The sequence below is a fragment of the Nomascus leucogenys genome, unplaced genomic scaffold (assembly GCF_006542625.1).
Source record: "Nomascus leucogenys isolate Asia unplaced genomic scaffold, Asia_NLE_v1 Super-Scaffold_241, whole genome shotgun sequence".
Lineage (NCBI taxonomy): Eukaryota > Metazoa > Chordata > Mammalia > Primates > Hylobatidae > Nomascus > Nomascus leucogenys.
The window spans coordinates 2,677,440-2,698,174 of NW_022095767.1; the positions used below are offsets into that span (position 1 = coordinate 2,677,440).

The 20,735-nt window shown below is 56.6% G+C and overlaps 2 protein-coding genes across 3 annotated transcripts; both read left to right on the forward strand.

Moving 5' to 3' along the window:
• Positions 1 to 1,744: 1,744 nt before the first annotated feature.
• Positions 1,745 to 7,440, forward strand: ZNF358 (zinc finger protein 358). 2 transcript variants are annotated; one of them, XM_030807800.1, is made up of 2 exons: positions 1,745 to 1,853; positions 5,620 to 7,440. In XM_030807800.1, exon 2 carries the CDS (start codon positions 5,658 to 5,660, stop codon positions 7,362 to 7,364), a length of 1,707 nt encoding a protein of 568 aa, XP_030663660.1. In that variant the 5' UTR covers positions 1,745 to 1,853; positions 5,620 to 5,657; the 3' UTR covers positions 7,365 to 7,440. The 2 variants fall into 2 exon arrangements, with proteins under 2 accessions (XP_030663660.1, XP_030663659.1); XM_030807799.1 differs by lacking the exon at positions 1,745 to 1,853 and adding an exon at positions 2,518 to 2,699.
• Positions 7,441 to 9,134: 1,694 nt separating this feature from the next.
• MCOLN1 (mucolipin 1) lies at positions 9,135 to 20,721 on the forward strand. Its single transcript, XM_003281050.2, has 14 exons — positions 9,135 to 9,320; positions 11,491 to 11,696; positions 13,251 to 13,418; positions 13,555 to 13,720; positions 14,320 to 14,428; positions 14,664 to 14,760; positions 14,958 to 15,057; positions 15,397 to 15,503; positions 15,621 to 15,770; positions 15,901 to 16,002; positions 16,376 to 16,498; positions 17,041 to 17,256; positions 20,254 to 20,384; positions 20,490 to 20,721. Exons 1-14 carry the CDS (start codon positions 9,290 to 9,292, stop codon positions 20,524 to 20,526), a joined length of 1,743 nt encoding a protein of 580 aa, XP_003281098.2. The 5' UTR covers positions 9,135 to 9,289; the 3' UTR covers positions 20,527 to 20,721.
• Positions 20,722 to 20,735: the final 14 nt, after the last annotated feature.

Sequence of the window (20,735 nt, forward strand, 5' to 3'; positions counted from 1 at the left end):
AAACTCCTGACCTCAGTGATCCGCCCATCTCAGCCTCCCAAAGTGCTGGGATTACAAGTGTCAGCCACTGCGCCTGGCCAGGCAACAGTTTAATCCTCTGGTTTTCTTCCACGTAACTCTAGTTTTCTGGGGGAAAGCTCTTTTACAAAGCCCCATATACATCTAGACAGGTTGTGCATTGCATAACCTAAGGTGCCCTATTCACATTCACTTTATAGCCCATGTATGTGGCAACCCTGGCTCTCTACTCCATCTTTCTTTAGTTGGTTCCACATTTTAAGGTTTTTTTTTTTAAGATTTTTTTTTTATTACTCTTTCCTTTCCAGGTAATAATTCCTAAATTAGTCAAGACTGTCATGGATGCAACGAACAGACATCCACTAAAACTAGCTCAAACACCCAGAACATTTGTTGGTTTATGGTACAGGAAAGAATGAGTTCTGTGGCTTCAGGTACAGCTATATCCAGGAGCTCAACAAATACAGCCAGAGCTATCTCTCTGACTCTTACTTGTACATCTTGGTGCATATTGGCCTCAGTCTGCAGACTGTTCTTTTGAACAACTGGGGAAAGTGGCTGCAGGCAGAATGAGCCCCCTATGGCTCATAACCCCAGAGGTAGAATGAGAACGTCCAATGTCACCTTCTCATCCCATACCTAATTATTGTGGCCAGGGGATAGGGGCCCTTTGATTAGAGTCCAGATCACATGGGACTGGGAAGGGGTGTTAGACACATGTGCATCTGGAGTAGTGGAGGGGACTCCACAAAGGAAAAGAAAGTACTGTTAGATTCTGAGCCAAAGAAACAACAGATGTCGTCACATGTATTTGTAATGGGATCATCTAGGAAGTGGCAGGATAACGAACTAGGGGCATAATCCAATTGAAGTTACCTCCAATCTCTCAGATCTGCTGTGGCCTCTGCGGAAAGATGGAAAGCAGGTCTCAGGCTGAGTCCAACACACATCTAGAAGGTTCAGGAAGGAAGAAGGAACCATAGGGTGTCTCTATAAGGAGGACATGGGGACAGAGGAGCATCCTATAGAATTTGGGCTTGTACTTGGTGGTTTGGGTTTTTTGTTTTGTTTTTGTTTTTGAGATGGAGTCTTGCTCTGTTGCCCAGGCTGGAGTGCAGTGGTGCAATCTCAGCTCACTGCAACCTCCACCTCCTAGGTTCAAGCAATTCTCCTGCCTCAGCCTCCCGAGTAGCTGGGATTACAGGTGCCCACCACCACACCCGCCTAATCTTTGCATTTTTAGCAGAGACAGGATTTCACCATGCTGGCCAGGCTGGTCTCAAACTCCTGACCTCATGATCCACCCACCTTGGCCTCCCAAAGTGCTGGGATTACAGGCGTGAGCTACTGCACCCAGCCTATACTAGGTGGTTTTAAAGAGAATTACTAGGGTGGTATTGTCGGGAAGCTGGGAGCGCTTTGCTGACTAGGTATTTCCGTGATTTTTATCTCAGAGGTGGGAGGATGGAAGTTGGGTTGGAATTGTCCTCGGTGAGAAGTGGCAGTCATTTATGTTCACTGGGAGAGGGGGATGAGAACTCATTTTTGTGGTTGCAGAGGGCCCATGTCTCTATCTTCGTTCAGACATGGTCACAGAGTGGCCTTGCCTCATCGTTGTTTATATTCTGTGACCACTGTTTATATTTGGTGGAGAACATCGCGGCCCAGCCTTCAGGAGCTGATTTCCACTCTCTCTCCTGGCTGGCAGCGGGGATCTGTGTCTCCAAGGAAAGTTTGCCCCCAGTCCTTCCCAGCCCTGCGTAAGGTTCTCCGGAAACCGTCACTCACATCTAGCACTTGGAGGCCTCCAGGGACAGCGGTGACCCACCATCTGGGTAGGAGGCTGAAAACACTAGGGGAGGAATATCCCAAATCTGTGCCTTGGCGGGTGTTACCCAGAAAGGGTGACAGGTTTCACCATGCAAAAAGGAAAATTGGAGGAAGGCCAGGTTAAGCAAAAATAGCCATGTTTTTAGATTGTGGAGCTGAGAGGCTTGGCTGTGCCTATGTGCACTGCAAGTCTCCAAGAACAACGTGTAGAATTTTATCAACAAAGATAGAGCCAGAGACATGGGCAGGAGGCAGAGACAGAGAGAGAGAGAGAGACAGAAATAGAGAGAGACAGAGGCAGAGAAAGCAACAGCGGCAAAGAAATTGGAACACAGAGAGAAAGAGATGGGGACAGAGACACAGAGAAAGGAAAAGAGATGGGAAGACAGGGACAGAGACAGACAGAGAATGAACAGAGATAGAGAGATAGGGACGGAGAGAGACAGAGAGAGGGACAAGGATGGAGAGAAAGAGATAGGGCCAGGGCCACAGAGGGGCTGAGACAGGCCCAGGAGGAGACTAGGGATGGGCCCAGGGCTGCGTGCGGGCGGGGCACGGTGCAGACAAAGGCGCGGCCGCGCGGCCGGGGTGGCCCGGCCGGGGACAAAGGCCTGCCCGGGGGGCGGGGGCAGCGATGGCGACGGCCGCGGCGGGCGCCGGCGAACTACAAGTCCCAGCAGCTCCCGCTGCGGCCCTCGGCCGGCCCCTCTCGCTCCCCGGGAGCGCCTGGCGGGGCCGCTGGGCCGAGGGGGCCGCCGGCGGGGCTGGCGGGCGGGGGGCTTCCTGCGGGCCCGGGGGGCGCCGGCGGCCGGCGCGGGCGCGGCGGGCCGGGCAGGGGCGAGGGGCGCCGGGTGAGTGTCCCCGCGAGCGGGCTGGGTCAGGGGCGGGGGGCCGAGTGGGGGGCGGGCGGGCGGAGGGCTCCAGGCGCGGGGCGCAGCCCGGGGCGACCTCTATTCGTCCCCCGCCCTGCGCGCCGCCGGCCCTGGCCCAGGCGAGCGGGGGTCGCGGGCGCGATGGGGAGGGGACCCCGCGGCCCGCCCCGGCCTAGCGCGCCCATCCCGCCGCTGAGGCCCGGGGGAGAGGGCCAGGGGGTTGGGAGCCTTCAATCGGGCGGGGTGGGGGGCGCCCGCCAGCTCTGGGGTCTGGAGCTCAGGACGCCCCCTCCCTAGGAGGGGATCCAGGACCCCCTCCCCTCCTGATTCGAGGAGGGGCTCGGGTATTGTTCCCACCTCCCGCCTGGGGTCTGGAATTCAGGAGGCCCTGTCCTCAAGAGGGGGACATAGGGGATTCCTCTTCCCCCAGGACCCTAGGAAGGGTCCCAACGATTGTTCCTCTGCCCTTCCAGTCTTGGGGTCTGGAGTTCTGGAAGCTCCTTCCCCTGGAGGTGATCCAGGGGTCCACCTGCCCTCGCCCCTGGGAACTCAGGAAAGACTTCAGTGATTTCTCCTCCCACCTTCCAGTTAAGAGATGGGAATTCAGGGGGCCCCTTCCCCTGGAGGCAATCTAAGGGTTCCTCTGCCCCCCATGCAGGAGGGGTCCCAGTACTGTTTCCTCCACTCTCCAACTATGGGGTCTGGGTTGAGGACCCCCATCCAGGAACTCAGCTCTGTTTGCCTGCACACTCCCAGCTATGGGGTTGTGGCTCAGTGTATTCCCTTCCCTAGAAGGAGAGCCACAGGTCCCCCCACACCTTCTCCCAGGAGCAGATCATTCATTGTTGACACCTCAACACCCAGCCACGGGGTGGGGAGCTCAAGGCATCCCCCTGGCAGGTCATCCTGGGCTCCCATTGCTCCCCAGAAGTGGTTCCAGCTTTTGTCCCTCTACCTCCCAGTCTGCCCCTGGCCACAAGCTGGCAATTCAGTTCAGGATCCTTCCTTCAGGAAGGGCCACAAGTGTGCTGACACTACCCGCCATGTCCCAGCCATGGGAGGAGATGGCTCAGGCATTCCCCCATTAACTTCAGAGGGTCCCCAGGTATTATTTTTGCCTATCCTCCAGCTAGAAGTTAAAATTCAGGAACTTCTAGCCAATAGGGAAAACAGGTATACTGGCCGGGCATGTTGGCTCATGCCTGTAATCACCATACTTTGGGAGGCTGAGGTGGGAGGATCACTTGAGCCCAGGAGTTTGAGTCCAGCCTGGGCAACATACCAAGACCCCATCTCAAACATAAATAAATAAACAAAACAGGTGTACTAACAACTGTCCCCACCCTCCTGCCTATGGGGTTCATGAGTCTCCCTGCCCACCCCTCCTCACCAGGAGGGGTCCCAAATATCACTTCACTGTGCTCACCATCTGGCTGTAGGAAAGGGCATTTCCGATCTGTCTAAGAGAGAGGATTTGACACGGACTCTCACCTGGAGCTGTGAGCTCTGGAATTCAGGTTTTCTTTTCCCCAGAGGGCAAGCCAGAGTCTTCTTGTCTTTCCCCCGTGACTTGGGAGGGATACCTGACGTTATTTGTTGCATATTCTTATCCCCCAGACATGGGTTCTAGAGCTCAGAATGCTGCTGCTGGAGGGGGGCCTCCCTACCAGAACTCGCCCCCTAAATTAATCTGCCGCCCCCAAGTATGGGACAAGAATTCAGGCCATGTGCTCAGGAGCACAGGAACGCTGACACCCATACTGTTTCCATGTGGGGACGCCCAGCAAGGGAGTAGGAACCTAGGACTGTCTCCTCCACAGGACCCCAGCTTCCCACAAGAGGAGCCCAGGATGGAGAGAGGGGCAGAGCCATGGAGTTGGGGACTAGAAACCTCTAGTGCCGGGTCTCATGACCTCCGTCCAGGTTCGGGGCTGAGAGGGGAGGGTCCTACCATGTCCCACCCCAGTCCCTCAACTCCCTGCCCTGGCTGGGGTAAGTCAGAAATCTCCCTGCAGTCAGAGACAAGGGAAAGATCCATGTGTATGCTCAGAAGTGAGTGGGGTTTGGCCAGGCACAGTGGCTCATGCCTGTAATCCCGGCACTTTCTGAGGCCGAGGCCAGAGATTTGCTTGAGTCCAGGAGTTTGAGACCAGCCTGGGCAACATAGTGACACCCCATCTCAAAAAAGAGAGAGGGAGAGAGAAAGGAAGAAAGGAAGGAGAGAGAGAAGGAAGGAAGGAAAAGAGAGAAAGAAAGAAAGAAAGAAAGAAAGAAAGAAAGAAAGAAAGAAAGAAAGAAAAGAAAGAAAGAAAATTGAAGTTAGCTGAGTGTGGTGGTGCATCTGTAATTCCAGCTACTTGGGAGGCCGAGGTGGGAGGATTGCTTGAGCCTGGGAGTTCCAGTCTGTGGTGAGCTATGATCACATCACTGCACTCTAGCCTGGGTGACAGAGTGAGACCCCGTCTCAAAAAAATAAAAATAAAGAAGTGGGGCTGGGCGCGGTGGCTCATGCCTGTAATTCCAGCACTTTGGGAGGCTGAGGCGTGCAGATCACCTGAGGTCAGGAGCTTGAGACCAGCCTGTCTGACATGCTGAAATCCCGTCTCTACTAAAAATACAAAAATTAGCCAGGTGTGGTGGTGGACACCTGTAATCCCAGCTACTCAGGAGGCTGAGGCAGGAGAGTTGTTTGAACCTGGGAGGCAGAGGTTGCAGTGAGCCGAGATCATGCCACTGCACTCCAGCCTTGGCAACAGAACAAGACCCCATCTCGAAAAAAAAAAAGTGGGTTATGGGGGGCACAACCAGGTCCCCTCTCTCATCCCTAACCAGACTCCAAAAGACACCCCCGCTCCCACAGAACCCACCTACCCCCTACCCTCTATCCTTGCCCTTGCAGGTCTTGCCCCAGAAATTGCTGGCACATCCACGCCTGAAATGCGGCGCTCAGTCCTGGTCAGGAACCCAGGCCACAAAGGCCTGAGACCCGTTTATGAAGAGCTCGACTCTGACTCTGAGGACCTAGACCCCAATCCTGAAGATCTGGACCCGGTTTCTGAAGACCCAGAGCCTGATCCTGAAGACCTCAACACTGTCGCGGAAGACCTGGACCCCAGCTATGAAGATCTGGAGCCCGTCTCGGAGGATCTGGACCCCGACGCCGAAGCTCCGGGCTCGGAACCCCAAGATCCCGACCCCATGTCTTCGAGTTTCGACCTCGATCCAGATGTGATTGGCCCCGTACCCCTGATTCTCGATCCTAACAGCGACACCCTCAGCCCCGGCGATCCAAACGTGGACCCCATCTCCTCTGGCCTCACTGCCACCCCCCAGGTCTTGGCCACCAGCCCCACGGTGCTCCCCGCCCCCGCCAGCCCGCCCCGGCCCTTCTCCTGCCCGGATTGCGGGCGAGCCTTCCGCCGCAGCTCCGGGCTGAGCCAGCATCGCCGTACCCACAGCGGCGAGAAGCCGTACCGTTGCCCCGACTGCGGGAAGTCCTTCAGCCACGGTGCCACCCTGGCGCAGCACCGTGGCATCCACACCGGGGCGCGGCCCTACCAGTGCGCGGCCTGCGGCAAGGCCTTCGGCTGGCGCTCCACGCTGCTGAAACATCGCAGCAGCCACAGCGGGGAGAAGCCGCACCACTGCCCGGTGTGTGGCAAGGCCTTCGGGCACGGCTCGCTCCTGGCACAGCACCTGCGCACGCACGGCGGCCCGCGGCCCCACAAGTGCCCGGTGTGCGCCAAGGGCTTCGGCCAGGGCTCTGCGCTGCTCAAACACCTGCGCACGCACACGGGCGAGCGGCCCTACCCGTGTCCGCAGTGCGGCAAGGCCTTCGGGCAGAGCTCGGCTCTGCTGCAGCACCAGCGCACACACACGGCCGAGCGCCCCTACCGCTGCCCCCACTGCGGCAAAGCCTTCGGGCAGAGCTCCAACTTGCAACACCACCTGCGCATCCACACGGGCGAGCGGCCTTACGCCTGCCCGCACTGCTCCAAGGCCTTCGGGCAGAGCTCAGCGCTGCTCCAGCACCTGCACGTGCATTCGGGCGAGCGTCCCTATCGCTGTCAGCTCTGCGGGAAGGCCTTCGGCCAGGCCTCCAGCCTCACCAAGCACAAGCGGGTGCATGAGGGTGCAGCCGCTGCTGCAGCTGCCGCGGCTGCTGCAGCTGCAGCAGCGGCCGCCGGCCTGGGCCTCGGGCCTGGCCTAAGCCCTGCATCCATGATGAGGCCGGGGCAGGTCTCTCTCCTGGGTCCTGATGCTGTTTCTGTGCTCGGCTCTGGCTTGGGCCTCAGCCCTGGCACCAGCTCTGGCCGCAACCCTGACCCTGGCTCTGGGCTGGGCACTCTGCCGGATCCCAGCTCCAAACCCCTCCCCGGCTCCAGATCCACCCCCAGCCCTACTCCTGTGGAATCTTCTGACCCGAAGGCTGGGCACAACGCTGGTCCCGACCTTGTGCCCAGCCCAGGCCCTGATCTTGTGCCCAGTCCAGACCCTGATCCTGTGCCCAGCCCTGATCCCAACCCTGTGTCCTGCCCTGACCCCTGCTCTCCCACTCATGGCACTGTCAGCCCAGCCCTCCTTACCGGCGAGAGTCCAGAGTGGGTACAGGAGCAAGGGGCACTGCTGGGGCCTGATGGCTGAAGGAGACGCCGGCATCCTCGGGGGCCTGGGGAAGTTGTGTGTTGTGCAGTTAGTAAAATCCTCCCACTGCCTCCGGGCTCTGTGTCGTGGCTTGCCTTTTGTGCTTTCTTTCTGAGCACAGCCCCTTGCTCCGGAGATGGGACAGTGTGGCCAGGGCCAGCCACAATCTGGAGCTCCAGTGTCCTGGCTTCCTTCTTGGGCCCACCAGCTAGACTTTCCAGCTTAACCCACAATGTCTCACCCTGGTCCATCCCACTAGTCACCACTCTCTGTTCCTCTCACCCCTTGCTCTTCAAAGCCCACGCAGTAGGTACACAAGTGGACAAAAAGAGGTTGCTCATTTATGCAAAAACAAACATCTCTGGGTTGTTGGGGTCTCAGCAGGGAGCAAAAAAATTTGCTCATTTATGCAATCAACAAACATCTCTGGATTGCTGGGGACTCAGCAGAGAGCAAAAAATGTTGCTCATTTATGCAATCAACTAACATCTCTGCGTTGCTGGGGTCTCAGCAGGGAACAAGATAAATATGGCCTCGACCTGCACGGAGCTCACATATATTAAATTCAGAATACTTAAAAAATAATTATAGGGTATAGTACATTCTAGGAGAAGCGTAACAAGACTTCTGATATAAATGGTAGGCAGCTTTCTCAATGAAGGATTTTGTAATCCCAATAATCACTAATTTAATAATCAGTACTGTTTGCCCAGCCTTATGCGATAGTTTTTGCATTCTCTCATTTAATCCTCTCAACAGCCCCAGTAGGTAGATGACTTTGATTGAATATCCCCATTTTGCAAATGAGAAAATTGAGGCACATTTTTTTTTTCAGACAGTCTTGCTCTGTTGCCCAGGCTGGAGTGCAGTGGTGTGATCATAGCTCACTGCAGCCTCGACCTCCTGGGCTCAAGCGATCCTCCCACCTTAGCCTCCCGAGTAGCTGGGATTGCAGGTGCATGCCCCCACCCACTGCACTCAGCTTGGAGTTGAAGGGACTCTGGAAGATGTAGAAGTGGCATTTGTCAGTGCCTAGATTTAAATCCCAATTGCCCTCCAGGGTCCAAATTCTTAACCATTACGTTCCAGGTCAAAAGTATGCAAAGGCTCTGGGGCTATAGAAAGATGAGCTTTGGATGGAGGTAGGGGCCAGATCAGAGGGCCCTGATAGACGAGAGTGGGGACTCTGCCTGTCAGTCCAGAGCAATGGGAAGCCGAGGGCAGGTTCTCGCAAGACGGATAGGAATTATTCTTTGAAGATGCTTGTGGCTGCTGGGTAGAGAGTGGAGTGGAGGGAGGCTGAGATCGGGGAGGAGGTTGCTGCAAAGATCCAGGCCAGGAATGTTGGAAGACTGGGCTGGGGGCCATAGGGGTGGGGATAAGTGGTTCTATTTGATACATAATTAGGCAATCGTGTTCGCTGAAGATGCGCGGGAGAAGGGTAAAAGGAGTTTCTGGGAGAAAAAGGAAGACAGCGTTGAGATAGTAGGCAGGGTCATCACCAGGCACCAAGGAGGATAAGGGGTCAAGCTCTGAACATGGAAGTCACGAGCCTGGCACTGGATTCGGGGCATGGCCGGGAGCCAGGGCGGAGCTCATCGTTGCCAAGCTCAGAGTCAGCCCATCCCCGGCCACCCAGAGCGCGTCGGCGCTAGGACCTCGCGACTGCCTTCGACCCAGAGGGCGCCGGCAGAGGCACGCATGCGCGCTGTTCCGGCAGGGGTTGTCGTGGCGCAGGGGGCGGGACCAGAGGCGGTCACGTGAGGGGCTCTGGTCTACCGGGTCACGTGGCCGAGGCACAGATCAGCTGACGCCGGAGGGTTTGAAGCCGCGCCGCGAGGGAGAGAGGTCGCAGTGACAGCGGCGGGCGATCGGACCCAGGCTGCCCCGCCGTACCCGCCTGCGTCCCGCGCTCCCGCCCCAGCATGACAGCCCCGGCGGGTCCTTGCGGCTCAGGTGAGAGCGCGGGCGGCACCGTCGGGCCCCGAACTCAGGCGGGCGGGCTGTTTCTCCGACCTGGGGCGGCGGAGCTCTCAGTCTCTTTTCTAAGCTCCAGCGCTGACTTTTCATGGTGGAGAAATGGGCAGACGGCTCCTAGAAGTTAGGCAGCGGGTGGGCACCAGCCTCTCCGATTCTCCCTCCTGAACCCAGGCTCTGCTGGGTTCCCAAACTCAGGCAGGGATCGCGCCAGGCCGCCAGCTTCTCCCTTTGGGGCGGCGAGGTTCCTGGGATTCCCACTGGGAGCCTAGGTTCCGATTGCTCAACTTTGGCTGGAACTCAGACAGCGGGAACCAGCTTCTCCAACCCGCACGCGAGACTCCCAGGTTTCCCCTCTTGATTCCAGGAGACAAATGCTCAGCTTCCCTAAACTCAAGCGCGGAGGGCTGGAGGGATTGCCCCCAGGCGATTAACTCAGTTTTAGCTTTCCAAACCGGTGGAAGCGCAGCTTTCTTAAATTCGGGCTTCCAGCCAATTCTGATGCCACCCCTCCTCGGGGAGGCTGGAGGAAGACCCCTTGCGTTAGCTTCCCCTTCTGGAGCTAGCTGGTGACCCCTACCTGATAGGTGTCCCGGTGTCCCAGCTAGTAGGGTCTGGAGTGGGTTAGCTGTAATCTCAGCTCTGTAGGCGGGCCCTGCCCTCTGGCTTTGTCGTAAACAGCCACAGCAGCATCCCATTGCAAAGGGAGGGGCCCGGAACTTGTCCCTCTCTGCAGGGGAGGTTCTCACGGTGCACACATTTATCCTGACAGCTTTGCTAGGCAGGGGGCCAGGCCCTAGAAAGCAACACGGGGCCAGGCCCTAGAAAGCACATCCCCATGGGGGTGTGACAGGGAGAGTTCTGGGCTGCTGTGACCGGTTTTGACTCCAGCAGTTGCTGAAAGCTTAGATCTAACCGTTAGGCTGGAAAAAAATAAACAGTGATTAGGACAGCTTGTGTTTGCTGAAGAGGTCTTTATCTGCTGTGTCTCACTGAATTCTCAGAGCAGCTTCAGGATCTCAACCTCAAGGCTCAGGGAGAGGGTGAACTTTTTTTTTTAATAAACTTTTTTTTGTTGCCCAGGCTGTAGTGCAGTGGCATAATCCTAGCTCATTGTAACATCGAACTCCTGGGCTCAAGTGATCCTCCCAACTCAGCCTCCCGGGTAGATGGGGTCCCAGCTACTAACTACAGGCATGAGCCATCATATTTGACTATTAAAAAAATTTTTTTTTTTGTAGAGACGGAGGTCTCGCTGTATTACCTAGGCTGGATCCTCCCACCTTGGTCTCCCAAAGCCGTTGGGATAGCAGGCATGAGCCACTGAGCCCAGCCAAGGGGTAGCCTTTTTAAAATTTACACTCTTCAGATGAAGAGATGGAGGCTCAGGGAGGTACCTGGAGTCAACCTACTGTAAAGTGGCAGGTCTGGGATTTGATGCTAGGGCTGCATGATTTCCAGGAGCTGGTGCTTTTCAGGGAGACAAAATGAGTCTTTAGCGAATGTGTTCCATTATTATTACTTATATTGTCAATTACCTCTTCTCCAGGTCCTTGGCTTCTGAGAGTGTCAGCTGATGGGCCAGGTTAAAATGAACCCAGAGGTCATCTTTTGGGTATTTGTCCAGACAAACCTAGAATACAGGCTGAGTTCTATGCTCATGTCCGGAAGCTGGAGTTGGGATGAGCCCAGGAGCCTTGAATGCCCAGTGAAAAGCCAGTGGGAGCAGTTCATTCTCTCCCCAAAGATCAATAACGGGAATATTGATGAAATGTTCTGACATTCACCATGGACCAGCCCCTGTGATCAATGCTTCATAAGCATCCAGTCCTTAGCGTTCCCATGAGACATATTATTGCCCCATTTTGCAGATGAGGAAACTGAGGCTCAGAGAGCTGGTGAGCAGGAGGGGCAGGAATCAGCCCAGGCCCTGTACCTCCTGAACCCCAGCTCATAACCTCTGAGCAGGACGGGTGCATAGATACGTACAATGTCACAGGTTTTCTGGTTTTCTTTAGACCTCTCAGAGCTCTTCCTTTGCAGGAGCATGGGGACATGAAGGTAGGGCGTGTGCTGCCTTCCTGGTTGGAGAAAGGGGAAAAGGGGAGTTGCCCAGGCCTCACCCCAGTGCCCTCTCCTATTCCTACAGAGACCGAGCGGCTTCTGACCCCCAACCCCGGGTATGGGACCCAGGCGGGGCCTTTGCCAGCCCCTCCGACACCCCCAGAAGAGGAAGACCTTCGCCGTCGTCTCAAATACTTTTTCATGAGTCCCTGCGACAAGTTTCGAGCCAAGGGCCGCAAGCCCTGCAAGCTGATGCTGCAAGTGGTCAAGATCCTGGTGGTCACGGTGCAGGTGAGGCCAGCCAAGCAGGGGCCCCAGCCGAAGGCCACCTGTGGCTGCTGTGCTCCTTGAAGAGAGTCTTAAAGCAGCACTTTGGGAGGCCGAGGACGGTGGATCGCTTGAGGCTGGGAGTTCAAGACCAGTCTGGCCAGCATGGTGAAACCCCATCTCTACTAAAAATACAAAAAAATTAGCCATGCATGGCGGTGCCTGTAATCCCAGCTACTTGGGAGGCCGAGGCAGGAGAATCGCTTGAACTGGGAGGCGGAGGTTGCTGTGAGCTGAAATTATGCCACTGCACTCCAGCCTGGGCAACAGAGCAAGACTCTGTCTCAAAAAAAAAAAAAGGAAGCCGACTCTGAGGCTCAGAGAGGTTAAGAGACTTGCCCAAAGTCACACAGCAATAGAACACTGGGAGCTGGGATTTGAACCCAGGCAGTCTGACACCATGTTGACCCAATGGCTGCACAGATAGTTCTCCCTCCCCCATGCCAGACCCTGTGCTGGGCTCTGGGAACCCCAAGATGAATTGGACCCAGCCACTGCCCTAAGTACTTACTTCACGTCTTGGGCTGACTTTAGCATGTCACCATGCCTCTAATTTTCCCTCAGAAAAGGGACCCAGTTGGCCAGGCATGGTGGCTTATGCCTGTAATGCCAGCACTTTGGGAGGCTGAGGTGGGTGGATCATTTGAGGCCAGGAGTTTGAGACCAGCCTGGCCAACATTGCAAAACCCTGTCTCTACTAAAAATACAAAAATTAGCTGGATGTGGTGGCAGGTGCCTGTAACTCAGCTACTCAGGAGGCTGAGACAGGAGAATTGCTTGAACCCGGGAGGTGGAGGTGGCAGTGAGCTGAGATCATACCACGGCACTCCAGCTTGGGCAACAGAGTGAGACTCTGTCTCAAAAAAAAAAAAGAAAAGAAAAGGGACCCAGTCATGGTACTTACCCTGAAAGTTTGGGTTTAACACAGAATCCGACATCCAGTAAACATTTAATGAACATTAGTCCCTGCAGTGAGATACATGAGTGCCCACCCTGTGTTGTACAGGGGAGGACACGGTGGGCGTGGCATGGAGCTATGCCAGGAGGTGGGGTGAAATTAATCAAAGCAAAGAAATGCACAAGTGGCCGGGCGCGGTGGCTCACGCTTGTAATCCCAGCACTTTGGGAGGCCGAGGCGGGCGGATCACGAGGTCAGGAGATTGAGACCACAGTGAAACCCCGTCTCTACTAAAAATACAAAAAATTAGCCAGGCGTGGTGGCGGGCGCCTGTAGTCCCAGCTACTTGGAGAGGCTGAGGCAGGAGAATGGCGCGAACCCAGGAGGTGGAGTTTGCAGCGAGCCGAGATCACGCCACTGCACTCCAGCCTGGGTGAGAGAGTGAGACTCCGTGTCAAAAAAAAAAAAAAAAAAGAAATGCACAAGTGAAATCCGTGTTTGTGGCCCAAGTTAGCAGGGCCCTGCCCCACCCCAGTGGACATCTCCAGGACCTGTGCCCTGAGGGAGATACACCCCAACCCCCATCCTAGCCACGCCAACCTCCACTACCCTCTCCCCAGCTCATCCTGTTTGGGCTCAGTAATCAGCTGGCTGTGACATTCCGGGAAGAGAACACCATCGCCTTCCGACACCTCTTCCTGCTGGGCTACTCGGACGGGGCGGATGACACCTTCGCAGCCTACACACGGGAGCAGCTGTACCAGGCCATCTTCCATGCTGTGGACCAGGTGCTGGTGGGCGGGCAGGTGCAGGTGGGCGGGCAGGTGCAGGTGGGCGGGCAGGTGCAGGTGGGCGGGCAGGTACAGGTGGGTGGGCTGCAGAGAGCGGGCCGGACTCACAGGCCCTCCCCTTCTCTGCCCACAGTACCTGGCGTTGCCTGACGTGTCACTGGGCCGGTATGCGTATGTCCGTGGCAGGGGTGACCCTTGGACCAATGGCTCAGGGCTTGCTCTCTGCCAGCGGTACTACCACCGAGGCCACGTGGACCCAGCCAACGACACATTTGACATTGATCCGATGGTGGTTACTGGTGAGTGGGCAGGACGAGGCTTCGCTGTTTGGAGCCTGAGCTGCTGGGATTAAAATCAATAGCTGTGGCTGGGCGTGGTGGCTCACGCCTATAATACCAGCATTTTGGGAGGCTGAGGAGGGAGGATTGCTTGAGGCCAGAAGTTTGAGACCAGCCTGGGCCACGTAGGAAGACCTTGTCTCTACGCACAAAAAAATTAGCTGGGCATGGTGGCGTGCCCCTGTGGTCCCAGCTACTCAGGAGGCTGAGGCAGGAGGATCGCTTGAGTCCAGGAGGTTGAGGCTGCAGTAAGCTATGATCATGCCACTGCACTCCACCCTGGGTGACAGAGTGAGACCCTGTCTCAAAAAAAAGAAAAGAAAAGAAAAAAAAAAACAAGTATGCTTAGTGTGAGTGTGACTCTTGCCACATAGAAAGCACCAGGTGTTATATTTTAATATGGCTCATTCAGTAAAACATCCGCAGGCCCAGAGAGTGCCAGGCCTGTAGGAATGACCCAACCCTGGGGAAGCACAGGGAAGAAGGCCACTGGGGACTCTGGGGAGACCAGCCTGGCCTCCCCCGCCCCCTGAGGCCCTTCCCTGACTCCCTGTCCTCAGACTGCATCCAGGTGGATCCCCCCGAGCGGCCCCCTCCGCCCCCCAGCGACGATCTCACCCTCTTGGAAAGCAGCTCCAGTTACAAGAACCTCACACTCAAATTCCACAAGTACTGCCTGCTCACTCGAGGGGGGCCCAGGGTGGGGGAGGCAGTACACTAGGCACTCTCACCCCAGCGACTACTTCCCTAAGGTGGGGACAGGGCCCCCCCGCCCGCGCTGGTGCCTGCTGGGTGAGCACTTCCCCTGCCAGCTGCAGAGTCAGCACATGGCAGGGGATGCTGGCACTTGGGGCCGGAAGGGACCCGAAGACACCCCTGACCCTCACCCGAGCCTCCTGCCTAGGCTGGTCAATGTCACCATCCACTTCCGGCTGAAGACAATTAACCTCCAGAGCCTCATCAATAATGAGATTCCGGACTGCTATACCTTCAGCGTCCTGGTGAGGCCCCCCGGGAACCCACAGGACTCCTGAGTTCCAGGGCAGGGACCTGGTCAGGGAGGGTCTTGGGAGCACTGGCCAAGGGCAAGTGTGTGGGTGATGAGGGAGGGAGCCCGGGGTCTGTCAGGCCACCTGTCATGTGGAACTTGGGGCTTGGGGCTGCCAAGCTTTACTCTGCCCCCAACTGGACCCCACAGATCACGTTTGACAACAAAGCACACAGTGGGCGGATCCCCATCAGCCTGGAGACCCAGGCCCACATCCAGGAGTGTAAGCACCCCAGTGTCTTCCGGCACGGTGAGCCCCTGAGCCCCAGACCAGCACTGACCAGGGGCCCTGGCCTGTCCTGGGATTCCCCAAGCCCCAGATCAGCGCTGCCTGGGGGCCGTGACCTCCCCAGGAATCTGCTGAGCCTCAGATCAGCACAGACCAGGGACCCGGTCCTGTGCTGAGATCCCCCAAGCCCCAGACCAGCACTGACCGGAGTTCTTGACTCACCCCAAGCAAGCCCTGAGCCCACTGACCAACCAAAACCAGCCGTGCAGCCCCCTAGGTCTCCAGCCTGGCCTGGCACCAACGCTAGCCTCCCAAGGCTCCATGCCATCCTTGGCCCTACCCGCTCTGCCCTCCCTGCAGGAGACAACAGCTTCCGGCTCCTGTTTGACGTGGTGGTCATCCTCACCTGCTCCCTGTCCTTCCTCCTCTGCGCCCGCTCGCTCCTTCGAGGCTTCCTGCTGCAGAACGTGAGGCTCCTGCATCATGTGTGCCGGTGTCCTCCCCGCCTGGCCCTGGGATGATAAAAGCCAGGGCTTTGAGGGTCCTGTGCCTGGTCAGGCCCTCACCCCACCTGCCTTCTGCAGGAGTTTGTGGGGTTCATGTGGCGGCAGCGGGGACGGGTCATCAGCCTGTGGGAGCGGCTGGAATTTGTCAATGGCTGGTACATCCTGCTCGTCACCAGCGACGTGCTCACCATCTCGGGCACCATCATGAAGATCGGCATCGAGGCCAAGGTGCGTCCTACCCGCACCCTGGGCCCCAGGTCCCATCCCTGCTGTCAGTGCCTGTCTGGGGCCATATCCTCCCCCATGCCCCCCAAAGGAAGGGCTGGGCCAGATAGGTTGACGCAACTCCCACCCGCAGAACTTGGCGAGCTACGACGTCTGCAGCATCCTCCTGGGCACCTCGACGCTGCTGGTGTGGGTGGGCGTGATCCGCTACCTGACCTTCTTCCACAACTACAATGTGAGTTTTGCACACGCAGCTGGGCCTTCTGCATGGTTACCCCACGCCCTCCAAATAAATCCCTAAACATGCAGCACTCACCAGCCCCGACCAATGGCCCCTTGCAAGCCTCCTCCTCCTACCTGCCCACACCATATATATCTGTCGCTGCACCTGCGCGGGGCCCCAGGAGCCTGCTCCTTTGTGCCCACTCAGCTGAGTCCAGCCGTGCATTGCCCTCGGACCCCCTCAGACACGGCCACGCCCCCTCTAGGCACCCACTGGCTCCCATGGCCACACGGGCTGTGCTCTCGGCAAGGCCCCGCCCCTCCCACCCCAATCTGACCTGAGTTGTGGCCACACCCTCAACGAGCCTCCCTCTGCCCCAACCCAGATCCTCATCGCCACACTGCGGGTGGCCCTGCCCAGCGTCATGCGCTTCTGCTGCTGCGTGGCCGTCATCTACCTGGGCTACTGCTTCTGTGGCTGGATCGTGCTGGGGCCCTATCATGTGAAGGTACATCTAACCCCTGATGTCCCTGACATTGACCCTTTGACCTTGTCATTGACACTGTGACCACCAGATGACCCCTTGGTGACTGCTGGGAGTCTGTCCACTGTCCCCTGTGGTCCCTGGTGACCCTGACACTGACCCTGTGCCGTTATTGTTGTCACAGTTACTGATGACCCTATTTCGACCTGGATTACTCCCCTCCTGCTCTATCATTGACCCTCGGTCCCGGCCATTCACATGGGACCCCAGCCTGGGACCTGGCCATTCACATAGTGACCCCAGCCTGGGACCCAGCCATTCACATGGGACCCTAGCCTGGGACCCGGCCATTCACAATGGTGACCCCAGCCTGGGTCCTGGCCATTCACGTGGGACCCCAGCTGGGTCCTGGCCATTCACAGTGGTGACCCCAGCCTGGGTCCTGACCATTCACAATGGTGACCCCAGCCCGGGACCCAGCCATTCACGTGGGACCCCAGCCTGACCCCAGCCCCCGGTTCCTGGCCACGCCTTGGCTCCCTCTGACCCCGCCGCCCCTCTGGCAGTTCCGCTCGCTCTCCATGGTGTCCGAGTGCCTGTTCTCGCTCATCAACGGGGACGACATGTTCGTGACATTCGCCGCCATGCAGGCGCAGCAGGGCCGCAGCAGCCTGGTGTGGCTCTTCTCCCAGCTCTACCTATACTCCTTCATCAGCCTCTTCATCTACATGGTGCTCAGCCTCTTCATCGCGCTCATCACTGGCGCCTACGACACCATCAAGGTCAGCCGCACGCTCCCAGCCCCGAGCTCGGGCTCTGGGTGCCTTGGAGTCTGCCATGAGGGGTTCTTGGGGACACCGCAGGGTGAACAGAGAAGAGCCCAGGAGAGAATATGGGAGACTCTGAAACCAAAAAGAGGGTGGTTCGGAATTGGGGGGCGCAGGGGGATGTCAAGGTGGGTTTGAGCCAGGAGGGGGCCTGAGTCAGCCTTTACCAACAGGGCAACCGAGTCATAGAGTTTATTTATTTATTTGTTTATTTGAGACGGAGTCTCGCTCTGTCACCCAGGGTGGAGTGCAGTGGTGAGATCTTGACTCACTGCAACCTCCACCTCCCGGGTTCAAGCAATTCTGTCTCAGCCTCCTGAGTAGCTGGGACTACAGGCACACGCCACCACGTCCAGCTAATTTTTGTATTTTTAGTAGAGATGGCATTTCACCATATTGGTTGGGCTGGTCTCAAACTCCTGACCTCAGGTGATCTACTGCCTTGGCCTCCCAAAGTGCTGGGATTACAGGCGTGAGTCACTATGCCCGGCCTATTTTATTTTATTATTAATGTATTATTCTTTATTTTATTAGAGACAAGGGTCTCACTATGTTACCCAGGCTGGTTTCAAACTCCTGAGGTCAAGTGATCCTCCCACTTTGGCCTCCCAAAGTGCTGGGATTACAGGCGTAAGCCACCACACCCAGCCTATTATTATTATTTTTATTTTTAAATGGAATCTTACTCTGTGGCCCAGGCTGGAGTGCAATGGCATGATCTCGGCTCACTGCAACCTCTGCCTTCTGAGTTCAAGCGATTCTTGTGCATCAGCCTCCTGAGTAGCTGGGATTACTTGCACGTGCCACCACACCTGGCTAATTTTTATATTTTTACTAGAGATGGGGTTTCACCACGTTGGCCAGGCTGGTCTCGAACTCCTGACCTCAGGTGATCCACCCACCTTGGCCTCCCAAAGTGCTGGGATTACAGGCATGAGCCACTGAACCCACCTAAGTCATACAGTTTCAATGACCTTGTCATTGACCCTGGGACGTTGCCATTAACATGGTGATCCTCAGCTGGCCCCATTCCTATGGCGGACCCCTAAAAACCCCACCCTGACCCCAGCCCCCAGCCATGCCTCCGACTCCCTCTGACCCTGCCCAAGGTTAGCTTCTTTATTTATTTTTTTTTTTTGAGACGGAGTCTCGCTCTGTCACCCAGGCTGGAGTGCAGTGGTGCAATCTCGGCTCGCTGCAACCTCTGCCTCCCGGGTTCAAGCGATTCTCCTGCCTCAGCCTCCTGAGTAGCTGGGATTATAGGCACATGCCACCAGGCCTGGCTAATTTTTGTATTTTTAGTAGAGATGGGGTTTCACCATCTTGACCAGGCTGGTCTCAAACTCCTGACCTTGTGATCCGCCCGCCTCGGCCTCTCAAAGTGCTGGGATTACGGGCGTGAGCCACTGTGCCCGGCCCAGGTTAGCTTCTGAGCAGTAAAACTGGGCTCAACCCAGGGCAGTCTGATTCCAGAAGCCATGCTCCTAACCCCTCTGTCCTCTGTTTAGTAGGGTGGCTGGGAACAGTGGTTTCCCTGCAAGCTGCAAGGGTCAGGGGACACAGCAGGATGCGGAAGTGGCAGGTAGATAGGATTCTTTCAGCAGATATATCTAAGGGCCAAGATCTGTGCTGGGTTCTGGGCATGGAGGAAAATCAGGTGTGCATGATCTGTCCAAGGCCTGTGGGCAAGGATGGCACAGGAACAGACATCCCATGACCAATGACCTACTTGTAACAGGTATGAAGGAAGAGTGGAAGGTTACAGAGGGACCCCTGCTTTAGATTGGTTTGAGAGTAGATCCAGGAGAGCTTCTAGAATGTTCTATCCATCACTAGTCTCTAGCCTTATGCAGCTATTTAAATTTTGATTTTAATTCCGGCTGGGCACGGTGACTCAACGCCTGTAATCCCAGCCCTTTGGGAGGCCGAGGGGGGTGGATCACCTGAGGTTAGGAGTTCGAGACCAGCCTGGCCAACATGGCAAAGCCCCATCTCTACTAAAATACAACAAATTAGCTGGACGTGGTGGCACGCACCTGTAATCCCAGCTACTCCAGAGGCTGAGGCAGTAGAATTGCTTGAACCTGGGACGTAGAGGTTGCAGTGAGCCGAGATCAAGCCACTGTACTCCAACCTGGGCGACAGAGTGAGACTCTGCTTCAAAAACAAAACAAAACAATTTTTTAAAAATTTTAATTCAAATGAAGTACAGTTGCAAATTCAGCCCCGACTTGCACCATCCTGTATCCAGTGCTCAAAAGCCAGTGTGGCTGGTGGCTGCCATATTGGACAGCATAGATATTGAATACTTCCATCGTCTCTAGACCGAAGAGATGGGAGCCCAAGGGTAGTGCACTGAGGGGAAGGAATAGCTAAAGCAAAGGTCTAGTTGCCTGAAAAAACTTGGAGAAAAGATGGTCCCTCCATGAGGCTGAGAGGAAGGAAGCCTTGGCTGGGACACTGCCACATCCAATGTCACCGGCAGATGGGTACACCCCCTTTTCCCCATGCATGGATTCAGCTGTCCCACAGACACATTCACTCAGGCCCTCGGAGCTACTTCCTGTCTTGGCTTAGCACGTAGACCTCACACACATGCATCCACTCTGGTGGGCAGACTCAGGCCCTGCTCCCATGGCTGTGCTCAGTGTGCATCCAGCTCACTCAATAGATGGTTTCTGAGCACCGAGGTCGTGTCAGCCCTGGCTCTAGGTCTCTAGGTGCTGGGCCCACAGCAGAGGGCAAAGACACAGCTTGTATCCACGTTCAGGGGTCAGGGAAGGTCTCTCTCTGTGCAAGCAAGCTATGGAACAATGGGTGGAGCAGGCACAGCAAGTGCAAAGGCCTGGAGGTGGGAAGCGATGCAGATATGGCTGGAGGGGAGGGCGGACTTCAAGGGCCTTGGAGGTTGGGAGCCACTTTCAGGCTGAGCCTCCCAGCTTCTCTCCCCAGCATCCCGGCGGCGCAGGCGGAGAGGAGAGCGAGCTGCAGGCCTATATCGCACAGTGCCAGGACAGCCCCACCTCCGGCAAGTTCCGCCGCGGGAGCGGCTCGGCCTGCAGCCTTCTCTGCTGCTGCGGAAGGTTCGAGTCCCGGGTCTGGCCCATTCAGATTGGGGGTTAGGGACTGGAAAAAGGGGAGCGAGCCAGAGAAAACTGACGCCCCTCTTCCCTGCTTCCTTCCTCCAGGGACCCCTCGGAGGAGCATTCGCTGCTGGTGAATTGATTCGATCTGACTGCCATTGGACCTTAGGCCCTGGACTGCGGAGACCCCCGCCCCTTACCCCGCTTATTTATTTTTAGGGTTTGCTTTTAAGGATCGGCTCCCTGTCGCGCCCGAGGAGGGCCTGGACCTTTCGTGTCGGACCCTTGGGGGTGGGGAGACAGGGTGGGGAGGGTGTTGAATAAAAGGGAAAATAAATGTGTCGTTTTCAT

Bases quoted from the DNA above. Each gene is read 5' to 3' on its own strand.
- ZNF358 (XM_030807800.1), top strand. From the start codon at position 5,658: ATGCGGCGCTCAGTCCTGGTCAGGAACCCAGGCCACAAAGGCCTGAGA.
- MCOLN1 (XM_003281050.2), top strand. From the start codon at position 9,290: ATGACAGCCCCGGCGGGTCCTTGCGGCTCAG. The intron at 13,419-13,554 runs GTGCTGGTGGGC...CTCTGCCCACAG, and splicing joins TCTTCCATGCTGTGGACCAG to TACCTGGCGTTGCCTGACGT. The intron at 20,385-20,489 runs GTTCGAGTCCCG...TCCTTCCTCCAG, and splicing joins CTTCTCTGCTGCTGCGGAAG to GGACCCCTCGGAGGAGCATT.